The sequence below is a fragment of the Octodon degus genome, unplaced genomic scaffold (assembly GCF_000260255.1).
Source record: "Octodon degus isolate 3935 unplaced genomic scaffold, OctDeg1.0 scaffold00081, whole genome shotgun sequence".
Classification (NCBI taxonomy): domain Eukaryota; kingdom Metazoa; phylum Chordata; class Mammalia; order Rodentia; family Octodontidae; genus Octodon; species Octodon degus.
In genome coordinates this window covers 8,663,233-8,683,506 of record NW_004524657.1, presented here as the reverse complement: position 1 = coordinate 8,683,506, position 20,274 = coordinate 8,663,233, and the positions used below count along the sequence as shown (strand labels likewise).

General features: G+C 35.8%; 1 protein-coding gene across 3 annotated transcripts in view; it reads left to right on the top strand.

Moving 5' to 3' along the window:
• The window catches only part of Senp7 (SUMO1/sentrin specific peptidase 7), a 219,917-nt gene that overhangs the window by 165,960 nt on the left and 33,683 nt on the right, over window positions 1–20,274 (top strand). For all 3 annotated transcript variants that reach the window (XM_004636590.2, XM_023721306.1, XM_023721305.1), the window contains one exon: window positions 10,437–10,470. In XM_004636590.2, coding sequence (XP_004636647.2) covers window positions 10,437–10,470 — 34 coding nt within the window. The remainder of the gene's footprint in view (window positions 1–10,436; window positions 10,471–20,274) is intronic.

Genomic DNA, 20,274 nt, shown 5'->3' with positions numbered 1-20,274 from the left:
CCCATCATTCTCAGTAACCTTTGTTAGCATAAGGTAACTTCATTAAAGAGTTTGAAGAAGAGAGTCATTAGATCATCTGTAAAGTTTTTGTAGAATTCAGGTGAGAATTTATTGGAGCTTGGGCTTTTCTTTGTTGGTAGTTTTTAAATTACTTCTTCAGATTTATTGATTGATACTAGGTTATTTATAATTTTTATATATTCCTGTTTCAGCTTTGTTACCTCAAATGTACCTAGGAATCTGTCCCATTTCTTCTGAGTCTTCCATCATTAGAGTACAGGTTCTCAAAGTAGGTATTGATGATCTGGATTTCTGCCTGATCTGTTTTGATTTGTCCTTTTTAATCCCTAGTTGTTGCTTGGATTTGTGGCTTTTTTTGGATAGTATTTCCTGAGGATTTGTCCTTTTTTTTTTTTTTTTTATTTTTTAAGGGGCCCAACTTTTGGTTTTTTTGGTTTTTTTTTTTTTTTTTTTTAATTTTTAAGAGAGCCAACTCTTGGATTCATTGGTTCTTTGTATTCTTATTCTTAACTGCATTCATTAATTTCTGCCCTTATCTTTGTCATTTTCTCTATTGTATGTGCTTTGGGTTTAGTTTACTCTTCTTTCTCTAGAGCCTTAAGGTTCAGTATTAGGCTATTTATTTGAGCTCATTTTTCTGCTATAGAAATTCACTGCTGCCACTATTAATTTCTCTTGTAGGATCATTTTCATGGAATCTTACATGTTTTCATATGTCTTATTGGCATTACCTTTTAATTGTTGAAACTAAGTTCTTGAATTTTCAGGTGTTAATTTTCATGTGTTTATAAAGTTTTTGTGTTTTGTTTTGCCATTGAATTTTCAGTTTCATTTCATTATTATCTGATAATATTATAGGATAATTCAGTTCCTTTGCCTTAACCTAAGCTTGTTTTTTGAGCTATCATGTGGTCTCTTTTGGAGAAAGTCTAGTATGCTACTGAGAAGCATGTGTATTCTGTTGTTCAGTGGTGTGTACATTTCGTAGATATTAAGTCCATTTATTCAGAGGTTTGGTTCAGTTCTAATACTTTTTTCTTCTTTGTTTGTTTGTTTGTTTGTTTTTGGATTGTCTGTCTTGTTGACCTATTTGTGACAGTGAGGTATTGAGGTCCCTCATTACTATTGTATTAGTGCTTATCTGACTTTTCATATCCATTAGTGTTTGTTTTAAATTATTGGAAGCACCAGTATTTGTACGTATGTATTTATGATTGTTATCTCTTCCTCTTGGATTCTTCTCTTAACAAATAAATAGTAACCTTCTTTCTCTCTTCTGATCAATCTTGGTTTCAAATCAACTTCATGTGCAAATAGAATAGCTACCCCTGCTTTTCTCCAGTTCCTCTCACAGGGAGTATTGAGTTCCATCCTTAAGTCTCAATCTATAAATTTCTTTTTCAGTTTTCACTTAGCATATTGTTGAATCTTGTTTCTTGATCCATTCTGCCAGTTTTTTTTTTTTAAATTGGTGAGTTGGAACCGATCACGTTGATGTTCTAACTAATATGTATTGACTTATTCTCATCATATTATTTTACTATTGTTGGTTTCCTTTTTTTTTTTTTCCTTCCGTTTTATTGCCTGCCTCACCTGGTAGATTTGTGTATTGTTATTCTTAGAACTTCTTGAAATGCTGAAGGATGAAGAACTTTTTGGTGGGTCATGGACTTCTTCAGGTGTTCCTTATCATGGAAATGTCTTATTTTTTCATTAATTTTGAAAATAGTTTTGCGGGGTACGTCATTCTGGGTTGGAGGTTGTTTTCTTTTAGCACTTGAAGTACTTTGCAAGTAATTCTTGACTTAATGGTTAACTTAATGGTTTTTGAATTGAGATGTCTGCTGTGATTCTGATGGGTTTTCCTTCATATGTGAATTTTTCTTTTCTCTCACAGGTTTTTCTTTTATTTTTTAAAGAGAGTACAAATTAGAATTAAAACAAAAATTACAAGTGATACAGATTTTCACTTAACAAAGTAATATGTTTCACCGTGTTTGTCATAATACAGTGTTGTATTCCAACCAGTTATTCATATTACCAGATATATGCATGTAATATTGGAAGAAGAAAAAAGGAAATGTATAAGAAGAGAATAAATACAAACAATTGAAAAAAGGACACGAAACAAATTAAAGCGTTAACTACTTCTTTCTGTAGACCAGCAGAAATGCACAGTACAGTTGTCCAAAGCATCCTGTTGTATCCTTCAGATCCCATTTTTCTTTTTCAGATTCTCACACTAAGGAGACAATGTGATGTTTGCACAAGAAGACAATGTGATGTTTGCACATGGGGGGGGGGTGTCTGATTTATTTCACTTAAGAGTATGTTCTCTAGAGCCGCTAGATAGCTGAGTGAACTAAAGCACCTGCTTAGGCAGAGCGCAGCAGCTGGGATTTGATCCATGGCATGCCATGTTGGAACCACCCCTGGGGCACACTGAGACTGTGACTGAGACTGGGTGTGGTGGTGCACGCCTGTAATCCCAGTGCTTGGGAGGCTGAACACAGAAGAATCACTACAAGTCCAGTCTGTGTAGTGAGACCCTGTAGACCCTACAAATCCAGCACCAAATACATTTTTTTTTAAAAAGAATATGTTCTCTAGTTTCATCCATTTACTGACAAAAGACTCAAACTTATCCTGTTTTATAGCTGAATAATACTCCATTGTGTAAAAATATCACATCTTCTTTATCCATTCTTCAGTTGATAGGCATCTAGGTTGTTTCCAGGATTTAGATATGACAAATTGTGTGGCTATAAACATGGATGCACATATATCACTGTGGTATGAAGTTTTCAGTTCTTCTGGAAAAATAACCAGGTCAATAGCTGGCTTGAATGGGATTTCCAATCCTAGCTTTTGAAGGAATCTCCACACTTTTTCCATAGTGGGTGTGCCAGTGTGCACTCCCACCAACAGTGCAGAAGTTCCTTTTTCTTCACAAGTTTTAATATTATATGTTGTGTTGCATTTCTGGAATCTTAACTGTTACATGTGTTGGGGTAGTTTTCCTATGAGTGTGACTATTTGGAGTTTTATGTGACTCGCTTAATTGTAGATCTCAGATTCTTTTTCCAGGCTTGGGACATTTTTTTGCTATTACTTCTGGTTATTTTTATGTACTTTGTGTTATCTTTTGATTCATCATTGATTTCAGTTAATCTTGTATTAGTCTTTGCATCATCCAGCAACTTTTTTTTTTTTGTGGTCCTTTTCTATTTTTAAAACTTTTTAAAAATGTATTTAGTATGGTGTCTACAGTCCGTAGATCAGACTTGTAGTGATTCTCCTGTTTTCAGCCTCCCCAAGCACTGGGATTACAGGTGCGTGCCACCACACCCAGTCTCCATGGCATCTCAGCATGCCCCAGGGGCAGGGCTGGCATGACATGCTGGGGATTGAACCCCAAACACTGTGCTTTGCCTAAGAAGGTGACTTAGTCCACTGAGCTACCTGGCTGGCCCTTTAAGGACTTTTTCATTTGATAATTGCCAACTACAAGCCTGTCATCTAGGTCTGATAATTTATCTTCTTGTTTCTTGACTTTTGTGCTTATACTTTCAGTAGAATTTTTAATTTTCTAGATTTTTGTTTGAGTCTGTTTCATAGAAATTATTTCTCTGCTGTGTTGATCATTAATGGTTTGCATGTCTTTCTTAGATTTATTTTTAAAAATCATTTCCTTCATTATGCTTGTCATATCTTTATCTCTTTTAGTTTTGTCAAGAGACTTGTTAATCTGTTTTGCTAGTTTTGTTGCCACCATTTCATAAAATTCAGCAGGGAGACTTTGTAGTTTTTTCCACTTTGATATTTCTTTAATTTGCTTTGGATGAGTTGGGGATTATGAGTTTATCTTGCTTTCATGTTTTTTTACTTTATGTTTTGATTTTGTTTACTTGTTTTCTGTGTTGGTGCTTGTAAATTGCTCTTACTAGGAAGCTTTATTATTACTACTGAGCCTTCTTTAAGGAATGATTAGTTTTCTGTTATTTCTTTCATGCTTAGCTGGCTTTTGGCTTTTGAGTCTGTCCCAATTTATTAGATATGAAAGGTGGCTACCTGTTTGGTCTGCCACCCAGTTCTTTGTTACTACTGTGCTATAGTACTGCATGTGACCCACACACAATCTAGGTATTGGCACACTAGCAAGATCAATCGATTCTAACAATTATATCACCTTGGCTGAAGTAGTATAATTGGTACTAACAATAGTGTTAATCACAGATATAGAAAATGACAAACTGATAAGTATTAATTTCACAGCTTTAACATAGGTACAAGGTACAATGGGTACAAGATTTATGGTTATACAACAAAGTCTAAACTGAGCATGGTGGCATGTACCTATAATCCCTTTACTTGGGAGACGGAGGGAGGATTACTGTGAGTTCAAATATAGCCTCAACTACATTGTGGAACCCTATCTAGAAAAAACCCCAATATCTAAGGCAAATGAGACAATTATATACTATAAATACCATCCATTCAATGAGATAATTAAAAGGAGATAAGTGGAAAAAAGTTGGTAAATAAAACAAAGATGTTAGAAGCAAGGCTGAAGGACAAAAGAAGATTACCCAAAGGAGAAACTAGTGAACAAGACAGGAGTGAAAGAAAGAAAGAACAAAATAAACCAAGAAAAACTAAAACGATTTTCATACTCATGAAAAAAATGAGAAAAAGCAATCTAAAACAAAACCCAAATGTACAACACAACAAACCAGAAGCAAAGGAGGGAAAAGAAGCTTTTCTGTGATTTCAACCCAGTTATTACCTTCTAGGTTCTCCAGTTTTGTGGTAGTGTCCAATTCAATGGATGACTTTTTTTGCTGGTTTGCTGTTGCTGGTAGACAAAGGAAGCAGTCAGAGCCCGTGTCTGTGTTGTATAATCCCAAGAAGGCTGTAGTAGGATAGGGTGGGGGCATTGATTCTGGTGCTTTCAATTCCACAGAAGTTCAGGCTGATCCTGGACTGTGGTCATGGTATTGTGGCCAAAGTTATTCAGCCTATAATATTCTGAGTGTCTCTTGCCAGTATGACCACAGCTCCTTCACCCTTGATATCACACACAGTTGTACCTCACCCATTCACTGTGGGATTTCAACAGTGGGGTCCCTGAGATCAAGCCCACCCATTGCTGCTCTGAGTTTTAGTTTCAGTTGGCCTCTTCTTATATTGGTATCCAACCAAACACCCCCTTCAGGGGCATGACAGTTGTCTAGACTAGAGCCACTTACCAGTTGTTGTAGTGCACAGCATCTACTGCTCTGTTCCATCAAACCATTTTTCCCTGGAGGACTCAGGAGTGACCTGTCACTAAGTTTCTGTAGACTCAACTCTCCTCTCTTAGGTGATGAGCTGGGAGCCAGAAAGTGTGTGCAGGTTATCCTTTCCTTTATTCTGTGTTGAGATCTGCCTCTTCACTTTCTTTGTGGATTCTAATTTTCCCTTCAGATCTGTCCTAGGTCCCAGAGAGCCACATTCATCCTTTTCTTTCCCAAATTTTTATTTTCCAGTATCCTCATTCTGAATCTTATTATTTTTAAAGGTAGGCTCTCACTGTGTAGTTCAGGCTGGCCTTAAATTTACTCTGTAGCCCAGGTTTGCCTTGAACTCCCAGTGATTTTTCTGCTTCAAACTCCTGAGTGCTGAGATTATAGGTATATACCACTCTGCCCAGATGGATTCCAAGTCTCAGAGAGGCTGATTTATTGCTGCTTACTGTTGTGCTGTCTTTCCAGAAGTCTTAATTATCTTTCTAGCAGTTGTAGTAATTTTCACTGTGTTGGGAATAGGGCAGAGGATATAAAAATGGTAGCACATGTTTTTCTGCTTTCAAGGAATTTGTCGTCTAATCCAAAAAACACACGTATAGTTATTTACACCATAAAATGCACATTGGAATTGTTTATAAAATGGGCATATGTAGGAGTGATGGCCTGTAAGTGTCTGATGAATCAGGAAGGGTTCACAGACCAGACAACATACAATTTAAGATTGCAGGCAGTTGTTTAGTTGGTGGCCACATAATAGGAAGAGCTAATACCAATAAATATAACATACAGGTATGGAAAATTCTAGGAACTATATGTAGTGGTAGCTTCTGATATACTTTGATTAAAAGTTCAAGAATGATTTTGTTGAAATTAATATTTCCTACCACCAATTTTCAGATATTAATGATTTTGGTATGCTTGATATATTTTTAAAATTATAAATATATATCCTATAAATAAATATAAAATTATATATATATATATAATATATAATGCATAATTTAGTACAGGATCTGCAGGGTTTCACTATGTAAGTCAGACTTATAATGATCCTCCTGTTTTCAGTCTCCCAAGCTCTAGGATTACAGGCATGTACCACCATGCCCAGTCTCATTTGCTGTCTCAGCCCAGGGATTGGGGCCAGCATAGCACGCCAGGGATGTCTCTGTGCCTGCCTAAGCAGGTGTTTTAGTCTGCTGAGCTATTTGGCTGGCCCTAAAATTATATATTTTTAATTGTTTTAAATTTCTTTTTCTTGGAATTTTGTTCATTTTTCAGTTTTCTTTTTTAAAAAATTATAAATTCACATTTAAGCAGGTATTTCTTTTCAGTTCTTTATATTGGCAAAATAAGGAAAACTTCCAGATGTGAAACATCTAACATAAATATTTGACAGTGAAATTTTTATTGTTTCATATAATGTGTTATGTAATTGTTCAGGCTGGTTATGGGCAAAAAACAAAACCAGACCACCTCCCCCAAGAAAAAAACCTCAACCCTACAAATTGGCAAAGGAACAATGTAAAGGCCATATACTGTATAATCTTACCAGAGTCAACTGCTGCTAATCTTTAGTGTCATTCTATATTCTTCATGTGCAGAGAGACATTGAAAGGAAAGGTAGATACATTGAAACAAAAGGGTATTACATGTGCTATTTCATAACTTACCACAGTTATTTTACTTTAATTCTCCTTTACATTTTGGGATATTGGTATTATCTTTAACAGTTTCCATTTGTTGGTCATTTCAGTTAGTCTAGTATTTTGTTTTATGTGTTATAGGGTCCACATAAAGTAGGCCTCAAAAAATTGTCTCATCTTTTTTGATCTTTTTAAAAAAATATATATTTAGTACAGGGTCTCACTACACAGATCAGACTCATAGTGATCCTCCTATTTTCAGCCTCCCAAGCTCTGGGATTACAGGTATGTGCTACCATGCCCAGTCTTGAATCATTTTTTTATAATTAAAATAAAATTCTTAAGGATGTGGTGGTGTAGGCCTGCAATCTCAGCAGTCCCAGAACTTGGGCAGCTGAGGCAGGAGGATTGCATTGAATTCCTGGCCAGCCTGGGCTACATGGTGAATTCATGGTCAGCCGGAATCCTGACTCTGTGTCAAAAAAAAAAAAAACAAAAAACAAAAACCAAAAAAAAAAAAAACCCCATAAAATTTGTAATTATATGAATGTAATTTAATAAATCAGAGTAAATATATATATATATATTTTTTTCCCCCTCTAACAAAAGTTGAGATATTTTACAAAAATTAAAAGATATAATGAGACAGAATATAGTTTTAAAAACTACAGAAAGTATACTGAATAACAAACATATGGAAGATGATAAAAGATTAAAATTTCAGAGTTTGGAAAAGTTACTATATGTATATTCTTTTTCAGACACAGTTGATGGTGCTCTGTAATGGATAGTAAAAAACTTGTTTGAGGGGTGGATGAATAAGAGATTACATTCAGTAATTCTTCAAGCATTCACTGAATAACCTACAATAAGATGGGATTACAAGTGTGCACCACCACACTCAGTTTTGAGGCTGGCAGCCAGCAAGGCATGTGGACCATGGATTGAACCAAGGACCTTGTGCTTGCCAGGCAGGCACTTACGCTGCCGAGCTATCTCCCCAGCCTAGCCATGCTCTCCTAGGATTGATTCTGTCTGTCTGTCTGTCTGTCTGTCTGTCTGTCTGTCTGTCTGTCTGTCTATCTATCTATCTATCTATCTATCTATCTATCTATCTATCTATTGTGTGTTTGTATGCTACAGGGGATTGAACGTAGGGCTTTGTGCATGCTAGGCAAGCAGTCTACCACTGAGCTACATCCCCACCCCACCATTTTCTTCTAGTCATATGCTTAAGTTAATGTTTTGTTTAGTGTACCAAAATGCTGCAATAAATCATGAGTTAAAAAAATCCTAATATTTATGATAGAAATGCAGTAACTGTTTAGGGTATTATAAGAAATGATTGAGTAAGTGTTGTGATCAGCTTTGTATTAAAGTTTGTATAAGATTTGTAACTTCCCAGTACTAAATCTACCTTACTGTCACAAAAAACATTTTTCTCACTTTCTTAATGGGGGTTAAATTTTTTGCTGGAAATAGGGTCTTACTCCTAGGGAGGGAAAACATGTTGGCGCAGTTGTCTTTCACTGAGAGGACAGGAATAGTGGCTGCCATGGAGATGCACAGGAGAGTGATGAAAGTGGGATAGGAAAGTAGATGGGAGGGACACAGATGAATTATTTCTCTTGCATCATTTTGTAGTAATGGCTTTATGAACTGTTAAAGCCAACTCCTTTCGATTTCCTAGGGGAGCCTGCCCATTAGCTCAGTTGTTCAAGCCCCTACTCATGCAAATGCAGTCAGGCGCAGGATACCACGTGTTCAATCCCCTCTCTACCTGCCTTACCAGACCTGCCCTTAAGGCAGCCTGAGCCAGAGGGGGGGAAAATCATCCATTTCCTAGAACTATTTGTATTTATTCAGATATGTTTTATGGGCTTGAAGACCCAGTGAAATACATGAGGAAGAATTTACAAAGGAAAAATAGGAGGTGCTAGATATATATAGCAGTTATGTGAAAGTAGTAGAATAATTTGATGGTATTAAATGAGATGAAATTCTTAATTAGGTGCTAACATCTAAAGATAATGGTTCCCTTTGATCAGGGGCCTTATATTTAAAGCTGTTCAGAAAGTTACCTGCTTACCTACTTTTTATTTGTGTTACTGGTAGAGACAGTAGAGGCAGGACTTGGATTACAAACTCAGCTTTTAACTGTTACCTCATATTTTGCTTGAGTGGGTGACTTGTTTGATGGAACATGAGTTTTGTATTTGTGTAAATATATGAAATAATTTTTAAGGTAGTGAAAATAAATGGAGCTAAAATAAACCTTTGGTTTTAGTGTAGTGTTTGATAGTTACATAGAACTTGTTACTTGAGATGATTTCAATTTCAGTTTTGCCTTATACTCAAATATTGTAACTTTGATGTGGTTAACAGTTCTGTAAATGTATAGATTGAAAGAGAATTTGACCAAAGAATACTGGGCACATTCATTTGATGTTAGTGAAAAAATTACCTTCAAAACACAAGCTTGTTTTAGATGGTATACATCAGATTTAGCCTTGAGAATTTATTATGAAAGCAGTAAGTAGGATGATCAGATATATAAAGTTCTTAGGGAGCAGAACAAGAACTTCAGTCACAATTTGTAACATCAAACAATGAAAGATAAAAGAATTTGCAGTGCCCATCTAAACGTCATCCAGAAGAAAAGTGTTATGTTGTTTTGACAAGTGCATCCCTATTTTAAAGGCATATTCTATAGACTTTGTAACCATTCCATAGGAAAGCAGTTAATTTTGCTAGTTTTGTTTTCATGTGGTAAAAGCAATCGTTTGATTATAATTGGTAGTTTCCCCATAGAAACAGAATGCTCATAATAGATAGTGTACAAGCTAAGTCTTTTGACCATTTTAATATTTCATTATAAATAATATAAGACATTGGTGCTTTGATTTGTTCAGCAGCCTTTTGTGATTTTGTTTGGCTTAGTTCATCTCAAAGAGAATGATTGTTAGCTTCTAAAGCAGCTGCCTTGTAGCTATCTTGACAGTTTCTTCTGGATTTTGTATTCTTCCTTAAAATTTCAGAATATAAATAAGGCGTGGTGGTACATATCTGTATTCTCAGTATTCTGGGAGCAGAGGCAGGAGGATCTTGTCTGACCTGCCCCATCCACCCTTTTCCTCCACTGACCTAGCTAAATTGGGGACTAGCAAGAACTTAAAACAAAATAATTTTAAAATATTTTAAAAAGGGCTGAGAAACATGGCACAGTGTGAAGGCCCTAGGTTCAATTTGTAGTACTGTGGGAAAAAATTCTGAGTATAGTTTTGAAAAGTATATTAAGTAAAATCTTAACTTCTTATATATGAATGTATTATATTACATAGGGTTCTTACCATAAAACTATGTTTTTATGAAACATTTGGTTTTATTGATAAAAGAGCTTAGCACACTTTCTTATACATTTTATTGGTATAAAATTTTTAAAAAGTATGAATAGTAACTCATTGTTTTGCCTTTTTCCCTTTAGTTCACAACAAAGTATGTTAAAATCCCATTTCAAGGTAAGCTATCATTTTTTTATGACTTTTCTTCTTCAGTATTATTTTACTTATAAGACACTTGGTTAGCAAAATTCGGAAATCCTTTTTCAACCAGTTTTCTATAATTTTTTCAATATAGAATATAAATAAAACTGAAGCAGTTCACCTTAGTGTCTTTTTAGCAGCTCTAAAAGGGAGTTAAAATGTTTCATAACACTGAAAATAGACTTTTGTTGTTTTGGTGACTCTAAATCAAACAAAGTTAAAGTACTTGTGACGACTTCTTGAGAGTAACAAAGTTTTAAAAGATAGTGAGAATTTTTGATGTATAAAAATAGGAATTATTAAGAAGCAAACAATAATAAAATAGATTTTATATAGATTTATATACTATAAGTTATCTGAATAAAAAAAGTAGACTGGAAAATGTACCTATGATTTAAAAAAAAAATGGGATCTGGGGAGATGGCTCAGTAGAATAAGTGCTTTCCTGGCAAGCACAAGGGCCTAAGTTGAATCACCGGTTCTGCCAAAACAAACAAACAAAAAACTCAGACCATTTTCTCATCTGTCCTTCCAAAAAGGCTTTTTAGAATTTTGACAAAAATAATGTCTTTAGAGAATGAATAGTAAAAAGGATGAGGAAAAATATGCATACAAATAGTACTTCAGGTATGAACTAGGGAAGAAGCTTCTATTCCAAGATTGAAGATGTGATAAAAAATAATTTTAATTGGATTTCTTAGTTACCCATTTGCAGAATTGAAAACTCTTAGGAAAATGAATCTAATAGTTGTGATACCATTTATATGGTAAGAATATAAAGCAAAATTAATACATTGCTCTTCTTATTGGGAAATGCTAGTAAATTTTTAAGGAATAATATAACTGACTTTTTAGAAGGAACAGAAACATGTGACATTACATGAAAATAAATTCAGAAAACATTCTGTTGCCTTCAAAGACCTGAGTGACATAGAGCTGATTCCCAAAATACTATGATATTTTGGGAGCCATGGGACCTTGAAAATTGTCTTTTTAGAATGTATTCAAATGTATGTGGGTGGGACTAGGCCTCTGCTTAAAGCAAACAAACTCCCTTGGTCCTGAGATAAGCATTCTGACTGGTTATTGTCAGCTGTTAGTCACTAGGCAACCTTGTGACACATGTTACTAACTTTGCAAAGGTATACACAAATGTCCATATTGTTGCTTATGGGGTCATCTTGCCAAGCAGGCATGTAAGCCACCACCTAGCTGAGCTTTTGTTTTCTCATGCATCTTTTCCTCATTCCTGTTGCCTTTTCTCCCAGATAGAACAGAGCACACTGAGACCCATGGATAATTACACTAGAATACAAATTTGAAAAGTATTTTAGCTTTTCGTAGTTAATATTTGTACTTCGTTTCAAATAACATTTACTTGTTTTATAATTTTTCTATTCACATAAGGATTTCAAATTTTAGAGAATATCTTTTCAGTGATAATGGATATGCAGTTTTATACTGGGAGAGGAGAATATTGTCTTTCCCAAATGCTGTCTGCACTATTTTTCCATATACAAAAAACTTTTTTTGTATATGTATTATCTTTAATTGAAGGATTATTCAGTGAATTTTAAGTGCATAAAATGCACTAATTTAAAATGTCCTAAATTATATGTATTTCTCGGTTTTCACCAGTGAAACTACCATCCACATCAAAGTATTGAATAAAAATCTTACATATGAATGCCACAGAAAGTCTCATAAATGTGAAACATTATCTTGTAATATCCTTATTTCTGCTTAATAAAAATATTGCTCCTCATTTCTGTGATCTAAAAATTTTCTACTACCTTTAAAATCTTTTAATCTTTGTTTTATATATGTGAGTATCTTGGATCATTGCCTGAATTTTTACTCAACTTGAATCTTATTAATTGGTAATTTAACCATTTTATAACTCACCTCTGTCTCGGTCAGTATCTTTCATGCAAAATCACTTCTTTTTAATTCCAGGAATTTAGAATTTATGTATTTTACCTTTATCCACCACTTAATGACAAATGTACTTACATATGATGCAGTGATTGCTGGTTCTTACGATTCAATATTTTTCTTTCTTTCTTTTTCTTTTTTTAATGTATTTGGTCCAGGGTCTCACTACACAGCTAAGATTGGTAGTGAGCCTTCTGTTTTCAGCCTCCCTCAGTGCTGGGATTACAGGCATGTGCCACCACACCAAGTCTCAGTGGACGGCTCAGCATGCCCAGGGGTATGGCTGGCATGGCATGTGGTGCTGGGGATTGAACCGTGGTCCCTGCACTTGCCTTACAATTACATATTTCAAACGTATCCACCACTTTGCAACCACCTGTGCTTTTTCTTCTTATAGTATCATTTTTAACTTTATGAACTTGCTCTTTTTTTAAGGGAAATAAAACTGTGCCATTATATAATTTTGAAAACCAGATAATATTTTAAATATCTTTACCTATTCTGTCTATAGTGACAAAACACTTTTATCTAAGATACATTTCTGTTAACAACATGAATCTGTAATATTACATGAAAAAATAAAAATCATTTATTTTCACAATACATTCAATACTTGGCATGTACCTTGAGTTTTAAACTACATAAAATAAGTCCTGGTGTGGTGGCTCACATCTTTAATCCCGGAGTCAGGAGGCTGAAGTAGGAGCATTGCTGTGAGTTTGAGCCAGTGTGGACTCAAAGTCAGCCTATGAATTCAAGGCCAGCCTGAACTGCATAGCAAAACCTTGACTCAAAAACAAACCCAATCTAACCCAGCCCAACCCAGCCCAGCCCAACCCAACCCAGCCCAGCCCGGTCCAGTCCAACCCAACTCAACCCAATCCAACCTTTATAATATAATTTGATATCCAGGATTGTGATACCTCTTCGCTTACTCTTGTTGCTCAGGATTACTTTTGCTATTCTCAGCCTCTTCTGGTTCCATATGAATTTTAGGATTGTTTTCTGTTTTTGTGGTAACTGTGATACTGATTTTTGTGTATTGATTTTATATCCTGCTTTGTTATTGAATTAGTCATTATAGTTATTCTAGGTTTTTTTTTTTTTGTGGAATTTGAGTCTTCTATGTAGAGGATCATGGCATATGCAAATAGTGATAATTTGACTTTTACCTTCCCTGTATGTATTCTTTTTATTTCTTTATCTTTCCTCATCAATTTGGCTAATGTTTCAAGTTTCTCTCTCTCTCTCTCTCTCTCTCTCTCTCTCTCTCTCTCTCTCTCTCTCTCTCTCTTTGAGGCAGGGTCTCTTTATGTCATCTAGGCTGGCCTTGAATTCACTATATAGTGTAGTTGCTAAATAAGGAATTGTTATATATATAGTCCATTACAATACTTAGAACAAAGAAATGGTCAAAAGAAACTCCAAGTTGATCACTGCTTTTATTTGCATAGCTCTTACATGCAGTATTGTAACAGAACGTAAAATTCAAACTTCTGTGCAGTATAGTAGTCAGAAAAATTATAGTACTATGTAAATAAGATGTACTATACAAAAAGATATTGAAGCTCTAGAAGTGAAGTATATAAAACTTCAAAATAAATATGGGTTATAAATCCAAGTAGAAGATTGTAAGTCTGAACAGCATGCCTCAGTCACTGAGTCCTAATATCCATTAAACAGGTAGGTCATTAAACGAGAAATATCTGTATTGTTGGATTCTAGGAACTAATTTTTTCCTTTAATTTCTTTTGTGATACTTTGATTATATATTAATATATAATATATACATACTATATAATATATATCACTATAGTATATAATACTATATACTATTACAGTATATAATGTTATATATATTTTTTGAAAAGCAAAGTTAATTAGGCATATTACCTTTCTCACATGTGGAAAGTTATGATAGCACTGGCTTCTCATGGCTGCCTTTATTTTTATAATATCCAAATCTCAAGGAAACCTCAGAGAATTTCTGCATCTCACTCCTGAAAGGTGATGCTGAGATCCCATGGATCTCGCTGAGGTCAGGCCTAGGCCTTCCTGTTGAAAATCTGTTCTCTTGAACAGTGTACCTGTAGGGCTTTGGGAACTGTTCTGTGCATGTGTCTGACATCTTGTAATTAAGAGGCTGTGCCTACATCCCCACTCAGCTTTTGCCACACCCTGATCTCTCTTGTTCCTTGCTGAGACACAGATAACTGTAATTCCTAATGGCAGCTGAGGGAGTAGAGATCTTTGTCTTCTATTGCTGCTTCAAGCTGGGTGGTGTTGTAGACCCTACCTACTGGGGATCTGGTGCTCTCTGATTGAAACTGGAACTCTTTCCTTGACTGTCCCTGGATTTTTCCTTAAAAGACCTTGTTTTGGAAAATTAAGAAAGGGAGAATTATAGCAAAAAGGAAAAGAGACGTTGTTGTTGATCCTCAAGCATTGGCCATGTGTAGAGTGGTCAGTTTCCAGAGTGACCAGTGTTGTCTCTAGTGGTGGCCTGATCTTGTCATAGGATCAGCTCTTTATGGTGGTCTGGATCTTACTACCAGTTCACCTGTCTGGTGTGATTGGCTTCTGGTGACTGTGGTGCATCTAAGGCACAGTTTCTGTAACTTTAACAGCAGTAGAGTTAGATAAGATTATAGTATGAGGTCCATTCATATGAGCTCCGGAGTTGTTGGATTTTTTTTTTTAATTTTTTAACTAAAACAAAGCTCCCAGGTGTATGTGTGTGTGTGTGTGTGTGTGTGTATATATATATATATATATATATATATATATTTTTTTTTTTTTTTTTTTTTTTTTCCCCTCGTGAAACTGGGAATTGAACCCAGGCCCTTGCGCTTGCCAGGGAAGCACTTATTCCACTGAGCCATCTCCCTGGCCCAGCTCCCAGGTTTGAGTGGGTATATTGGTTCTGTTAGGATGTTATAGAGGTCTTACATGGCTTTTTTTTTTTTTTTTTTTTTTTTTTCTTTGAGTCAAGGTTTCACTATGCAGTTCACACTGGCCTTGAACTCACTATGCAGCCTAGGCTGACCTCAAACTCAGTGATCCTCATGCCTCAGCTTCCCAAGTTCTGGAATTACAGGCATGTACCACCATACCCAGCTAATTCATGGCTATTTTTAAAACCTGTATTTGTCTTCTTAAGGTCATTTGCTTTTTTTTTTTTTTTTGGGGGGGGCAATTACTCTTAATTTTACCTATGATTGAGGGTGGCTGACTGAACAAGATTTTGTAAGGGGAATACTCAGTTTGTTTGGTGTGGGTACATAAGACTCAGAGGAGGACCATGGGCAGGACTTGATCTCATCTCTAATGGGCTTATTGAAAATATTTTTTTAAACAATTACTTGAATGTCTGATTTATTCAATGTTTTACTTTTTCTGAGCTCTCTGCCCATTGTGCAAAGCTTTAGTTTTATCTTTAACATCTGTGTGAGCTCTAATTTGGGTCTGTTGTTTGACCCCAAGATCAGGGGCACTCCAAATCTTGGGATGATGTCTCTTAAGAGTACCTTAGTCACCTTTTGGTCTTTTTTATTTGGGTGGGGAAAGCTTCAACCCAATTAACGCTTTTGTAGCCTCTTGCTTGAGGCAGTGTAGAGCTCTCATTAGACAGTTTCCATCATTCTTTCTTGATATAATTTCCAGATTCCTGTTATTCCTATTATGTCCTATTATTTAGAGAGTAATTGGGGTGTCAGAGGAAGGTCCAGGATAACATAAGGGCATAGTGAGGGTGGCTTGCTTTATTTCTCTAATCTTTTGGTTTTCTCTGGCTTTTAATGTTCCAGTCCTCTGGTGCCTACCCCCTTCCCCAAAATGTGTAATGACCAGTTTTCTTAGGGCCTATATAACATGTAGGAGCTATAAAATCTCTTTTTACTTTTATCTCTTTTCCCCCAGCCATTAAGCACCCTCTTTTTTGTGTTTGGTATCAATATAGCTGTTAGCCTTTTTGTTCTTTTGCTAGCAGCAGAGCTGTTACCAAGGCTGTTCTGCCTTCTAGGCTGAGGTTCTGGTAGGTACAGGCTGGGTCTCTACCATACAGTTGAATCAAGAGGAATTTGTTGGACCCTTTTATGCATAACAATACAGTCACAAAGGGGAGCTCCTGGTTCAACTGAGAAGTGGCCAGGTTAAGAGTGTTTATTGTCTCTAAAGTTGCATGCAGATTTTCACATAATGGCCTCTGATACTGAGTCATCTTCAGATTTGTCAACCAGTGATGTTTTCTCTGCTCCACTAAGGTTATAACTGAGGGTAGTACTTGAGTGGTCAGTTGTATCAAAGTCAGTTTATTAGCTTTTTTTATGTTAGCAGGGCAGTGACAGCAAATATGCTAGAGCAAGGAGGCCATCCTAGGGCCATAGAATCTAACTTTTGACAAATAATATCATTGGACAATGTCAAGATCCCATGACCTGGGTTAAGATTCCTATGGCCATTTTTTGTTCATGGACATATAGGAAGGAAGACTTCATTATATCTGACGATCCTAAGAGTGGGGCTTGAGACAGGGCCACTTTGATTTGTTTAAATATTATCTCCTGGACAGCTTCCAGAGGATGAGCCCCTTTCTCCCTGTGTTGGTGCCTTATCTGAATATAGTCTACATTTTTAAAAAAAAGACAATTAAATATTTTTAAAGATCCCATTAGAAACAATAACAAATTTTATTAAATAAAATAATAGGAATTCCTCAGGATAAATCCTGAGGGGATTTCACTGACCTTCTGAGACCCAAAAGCTACAACTCTTGTTGCATAGGTCCTGCTTTACCTTGGTCTTAACCATCCAGTAGAAAAGTATGAAGACGAAATACAGGAAGTAAAGCCATGCTGTTATGTTGAGCTGTGGGGTACTCAGGTCAACAATTTCTGACATTGCCAGTTAAACAGAAGACCCAATGCTATTATGGGCTACTGGACTCTTTTACAATATTTTGCTGAGTTTACACACCTATACTATTCAAATAATGGAACTTAACAAAAAAAGGGTATACAGATGAATGTCCATTTTGTATCTGTGTATTCAAAGTGGTTAGGATAGATATATAGTTACATTCTGTTAATGAATAGAATGATTTGTTCTAATGGTGTTTGTAAATAGTATCTCAAGTCTGCATCTTGTACAGCAATTAACCACTTAGAAGAATGTATGCAGTGTGTTAATTATTGAAACTGTCCTAGCGATTCGATTTGAAACTGTCTCATTGCTATTTATCAATAAAATTATGAAAAAAATAATAGGAATTCAAAAATGGTTGTTATATTGCATATTGTTGTCTTCAAATTAGTTGTTCATATTACCAGATATAAGCATGCAAAACTGATGAAAAAATGTTATAAAAAATTTAAAAAGGAGAAAGAAAAGAAAAAAACTTAGGCATTAACTGCTCCTTTCAATAGATCAGCAGGCATCAGCGGTACAATTATCCATGCTATCCTGTATATACATAAGTATCTTCTCCCCTTCTATCTTTCTTTTGTCCTTTCCCTCATCCCAGTTGTTCCTTTTCTTTGAACAGATTCTTTCCTTTCACGGTATCTATTGTATCTTTCAGTTTTTATTTACTCTTTCAGGTTCTTACACTAGTAAGACAATACAATGTTTGTGTATGTGGGTCTTACTCATTTCACTTATAAATATGGCCTCTAATCGAATCCATTTACCTGTAAAAACCACTGGTTCAGTCTCCATTGTTGTTTTTGTTTTTGGCTTTGTTCTGTGTTGAGCTCCGTTGTGTTAATTCCTCTACTTTTAGCCATAGCCTCAGTATCTCATTGGTCTTTAATTGTCAGTACTGTAGTCATTGTTCAGCTTTCAGCTGTCTCATGAGCACATTTAGGTTTTGTCTGTGGCTGTGTCTGTCACTTTGTCTTCTGCCACAGTTAAGCCATTGTTCTGTGTTTTTCCTGCTAAGTGTGATTAGCTATGTTGTCTTTGCAAAGGAGGCACACTTGTCGTAGCTTTGCCTCTCTGTTACATTACATTGCCTCTGGTATTCCTTGTACTTGGCACATGTGTTTTATCTCTATCTCCTTGGTGTCTAGTTTCACCAGTGCCTGTAGAGCCCTATATTTTTAAGTTGTCTCAGCTTCAGCCTTCATGTGCAGGGCCACTTTGTTCTCTGCTTGACATTTGTGTTGGCTTTCCTCTGGCATTCATCTCTACAAGTTCTTAGCTCCTTTTATTCTTTGGCTTTCTGGTTTTTGTCTGTCGTTCATATACATAGAGTCTGTAGATCAACCCTAGCCCTACCATGCTGGTGCTGTTTTCTCCAGCCATGGAAGTACCGTATGGGTCACCTTTTTGATGTGTAGCCTCTTGTGTTTTTTTTTTTTTTTTTATCTGTTGGATCTTTGCCTCTGAATTCTGCTGCAGGTGTTGAAGCTCTTTCTGGATACTATGTTTCTACTGTTTTTTTCTCTTTTTCCCATTGTGTTGCTCTTTCTTGCATATGCCATTGTAGTTTTTGGTTCCATTTGTGCCTTTGTTTAGCCTTATGCCTCGGTCAGTTGTTTTAGTTGTTCTGTTCTTTTTGTCTGCTGGCAAGACTGTATTCTTACCTTTGGCATATTTTTGAGCTTTCTTGGCCTTTGGTCACTTGGTCAGTTGCCTCTGTCTTATCATGTAGTTGTCCTCATATGTTCAAGTGTTTCTTTTTTTGTCTGTAGTTGCTTCTGGTCTGTCTCTTGGCCAGCTGTAGCTGTTGAGCTGACTCTTGTTCTTTTTGTTCCTGCAGGCAGTAGGCCTCTTTTACCTTGGCCTTGACTGATTTGACTTCTCTGAGTGCAGCCTTGCACGGTCTTGCAGCTTCCTTCTCAGTTGTTAGGCTCTTTTGGAGATGTTCTTTGGTCTTGTGGTGCCACTGTTTTTTCTTCATTGCCAGTTGTCGCTGCTAAGCAGCCCCTAGTTTGACTGTTTCTTTTTGCACAGTGTGTTCTCAACATTGCTGCAGAGGTATCCCATCTCCAGTTTTAGATCTGTCTCGTTGACAGTAATTTTCTCAGAGTTCATCTTCAGTGTAAAGATTATTTTTCTTTCTTTTTTTTTCTCCTTTTTGGTACTGGAGATCAAACTTAGGACCTTGTGCTTGCCAGGCAGGTGTTTATTCCGCTGATTTATCTCCCCGGTGATCTTTTTTTCTTTGTTGCTGCTGTCTCAGTGTGTTTTCCTTTAGTCTCTTTTATTGCTTGTGCTTTCTCTTTGATGTCTTGCTTAGCTGGGCAAGGTACTTGAAGAATATGTTATTTAATTTCCATTCATTTGCATAATTTGTGTGATTTCATTTGCCATTGATTTCTAGTTTCATTGAATTATGATCTGATAATATGCATAGCGTAGTTTCAGATCTTTTGCATTTACTTAAGCATACTTTTTAGTCTAGCCTAGCAGGTGGTCTATTTCAAAGAAAGTCTTATGTGCTGCTGAGAAGAATGTGTTCTGTTCTTGTGGGAACATTCTGTAGATGTCTGTTAAGCCCATTTGTTTGATGGTATGGCTCAACTCTGATACTTATTTAATTTTTTTTGTCTAGTTGAACTATTTGTGACAAGTGGCATTGAAGTCTCTTGCTGTATTGGTGTTTTAAGTGTTCCAGTAGTGTTTGTTATATGAAGCTGTTTGTTCCATTGTTTGGTGCTTATGTGTTAATAATTATTAATTTATGTTGAATTATTCTCTTAACCAATATGTATTAATCTTTTTCACTACTTCTTATTAATCTTGGCTTGAAGTCCATTTTATTTGAATACAGGGTGGCCATACTTGCTTTTTTTTAATCCTTTGATTTTTTTTTTTTTTTCAGTCTGAATTTTTTTTTTTTTT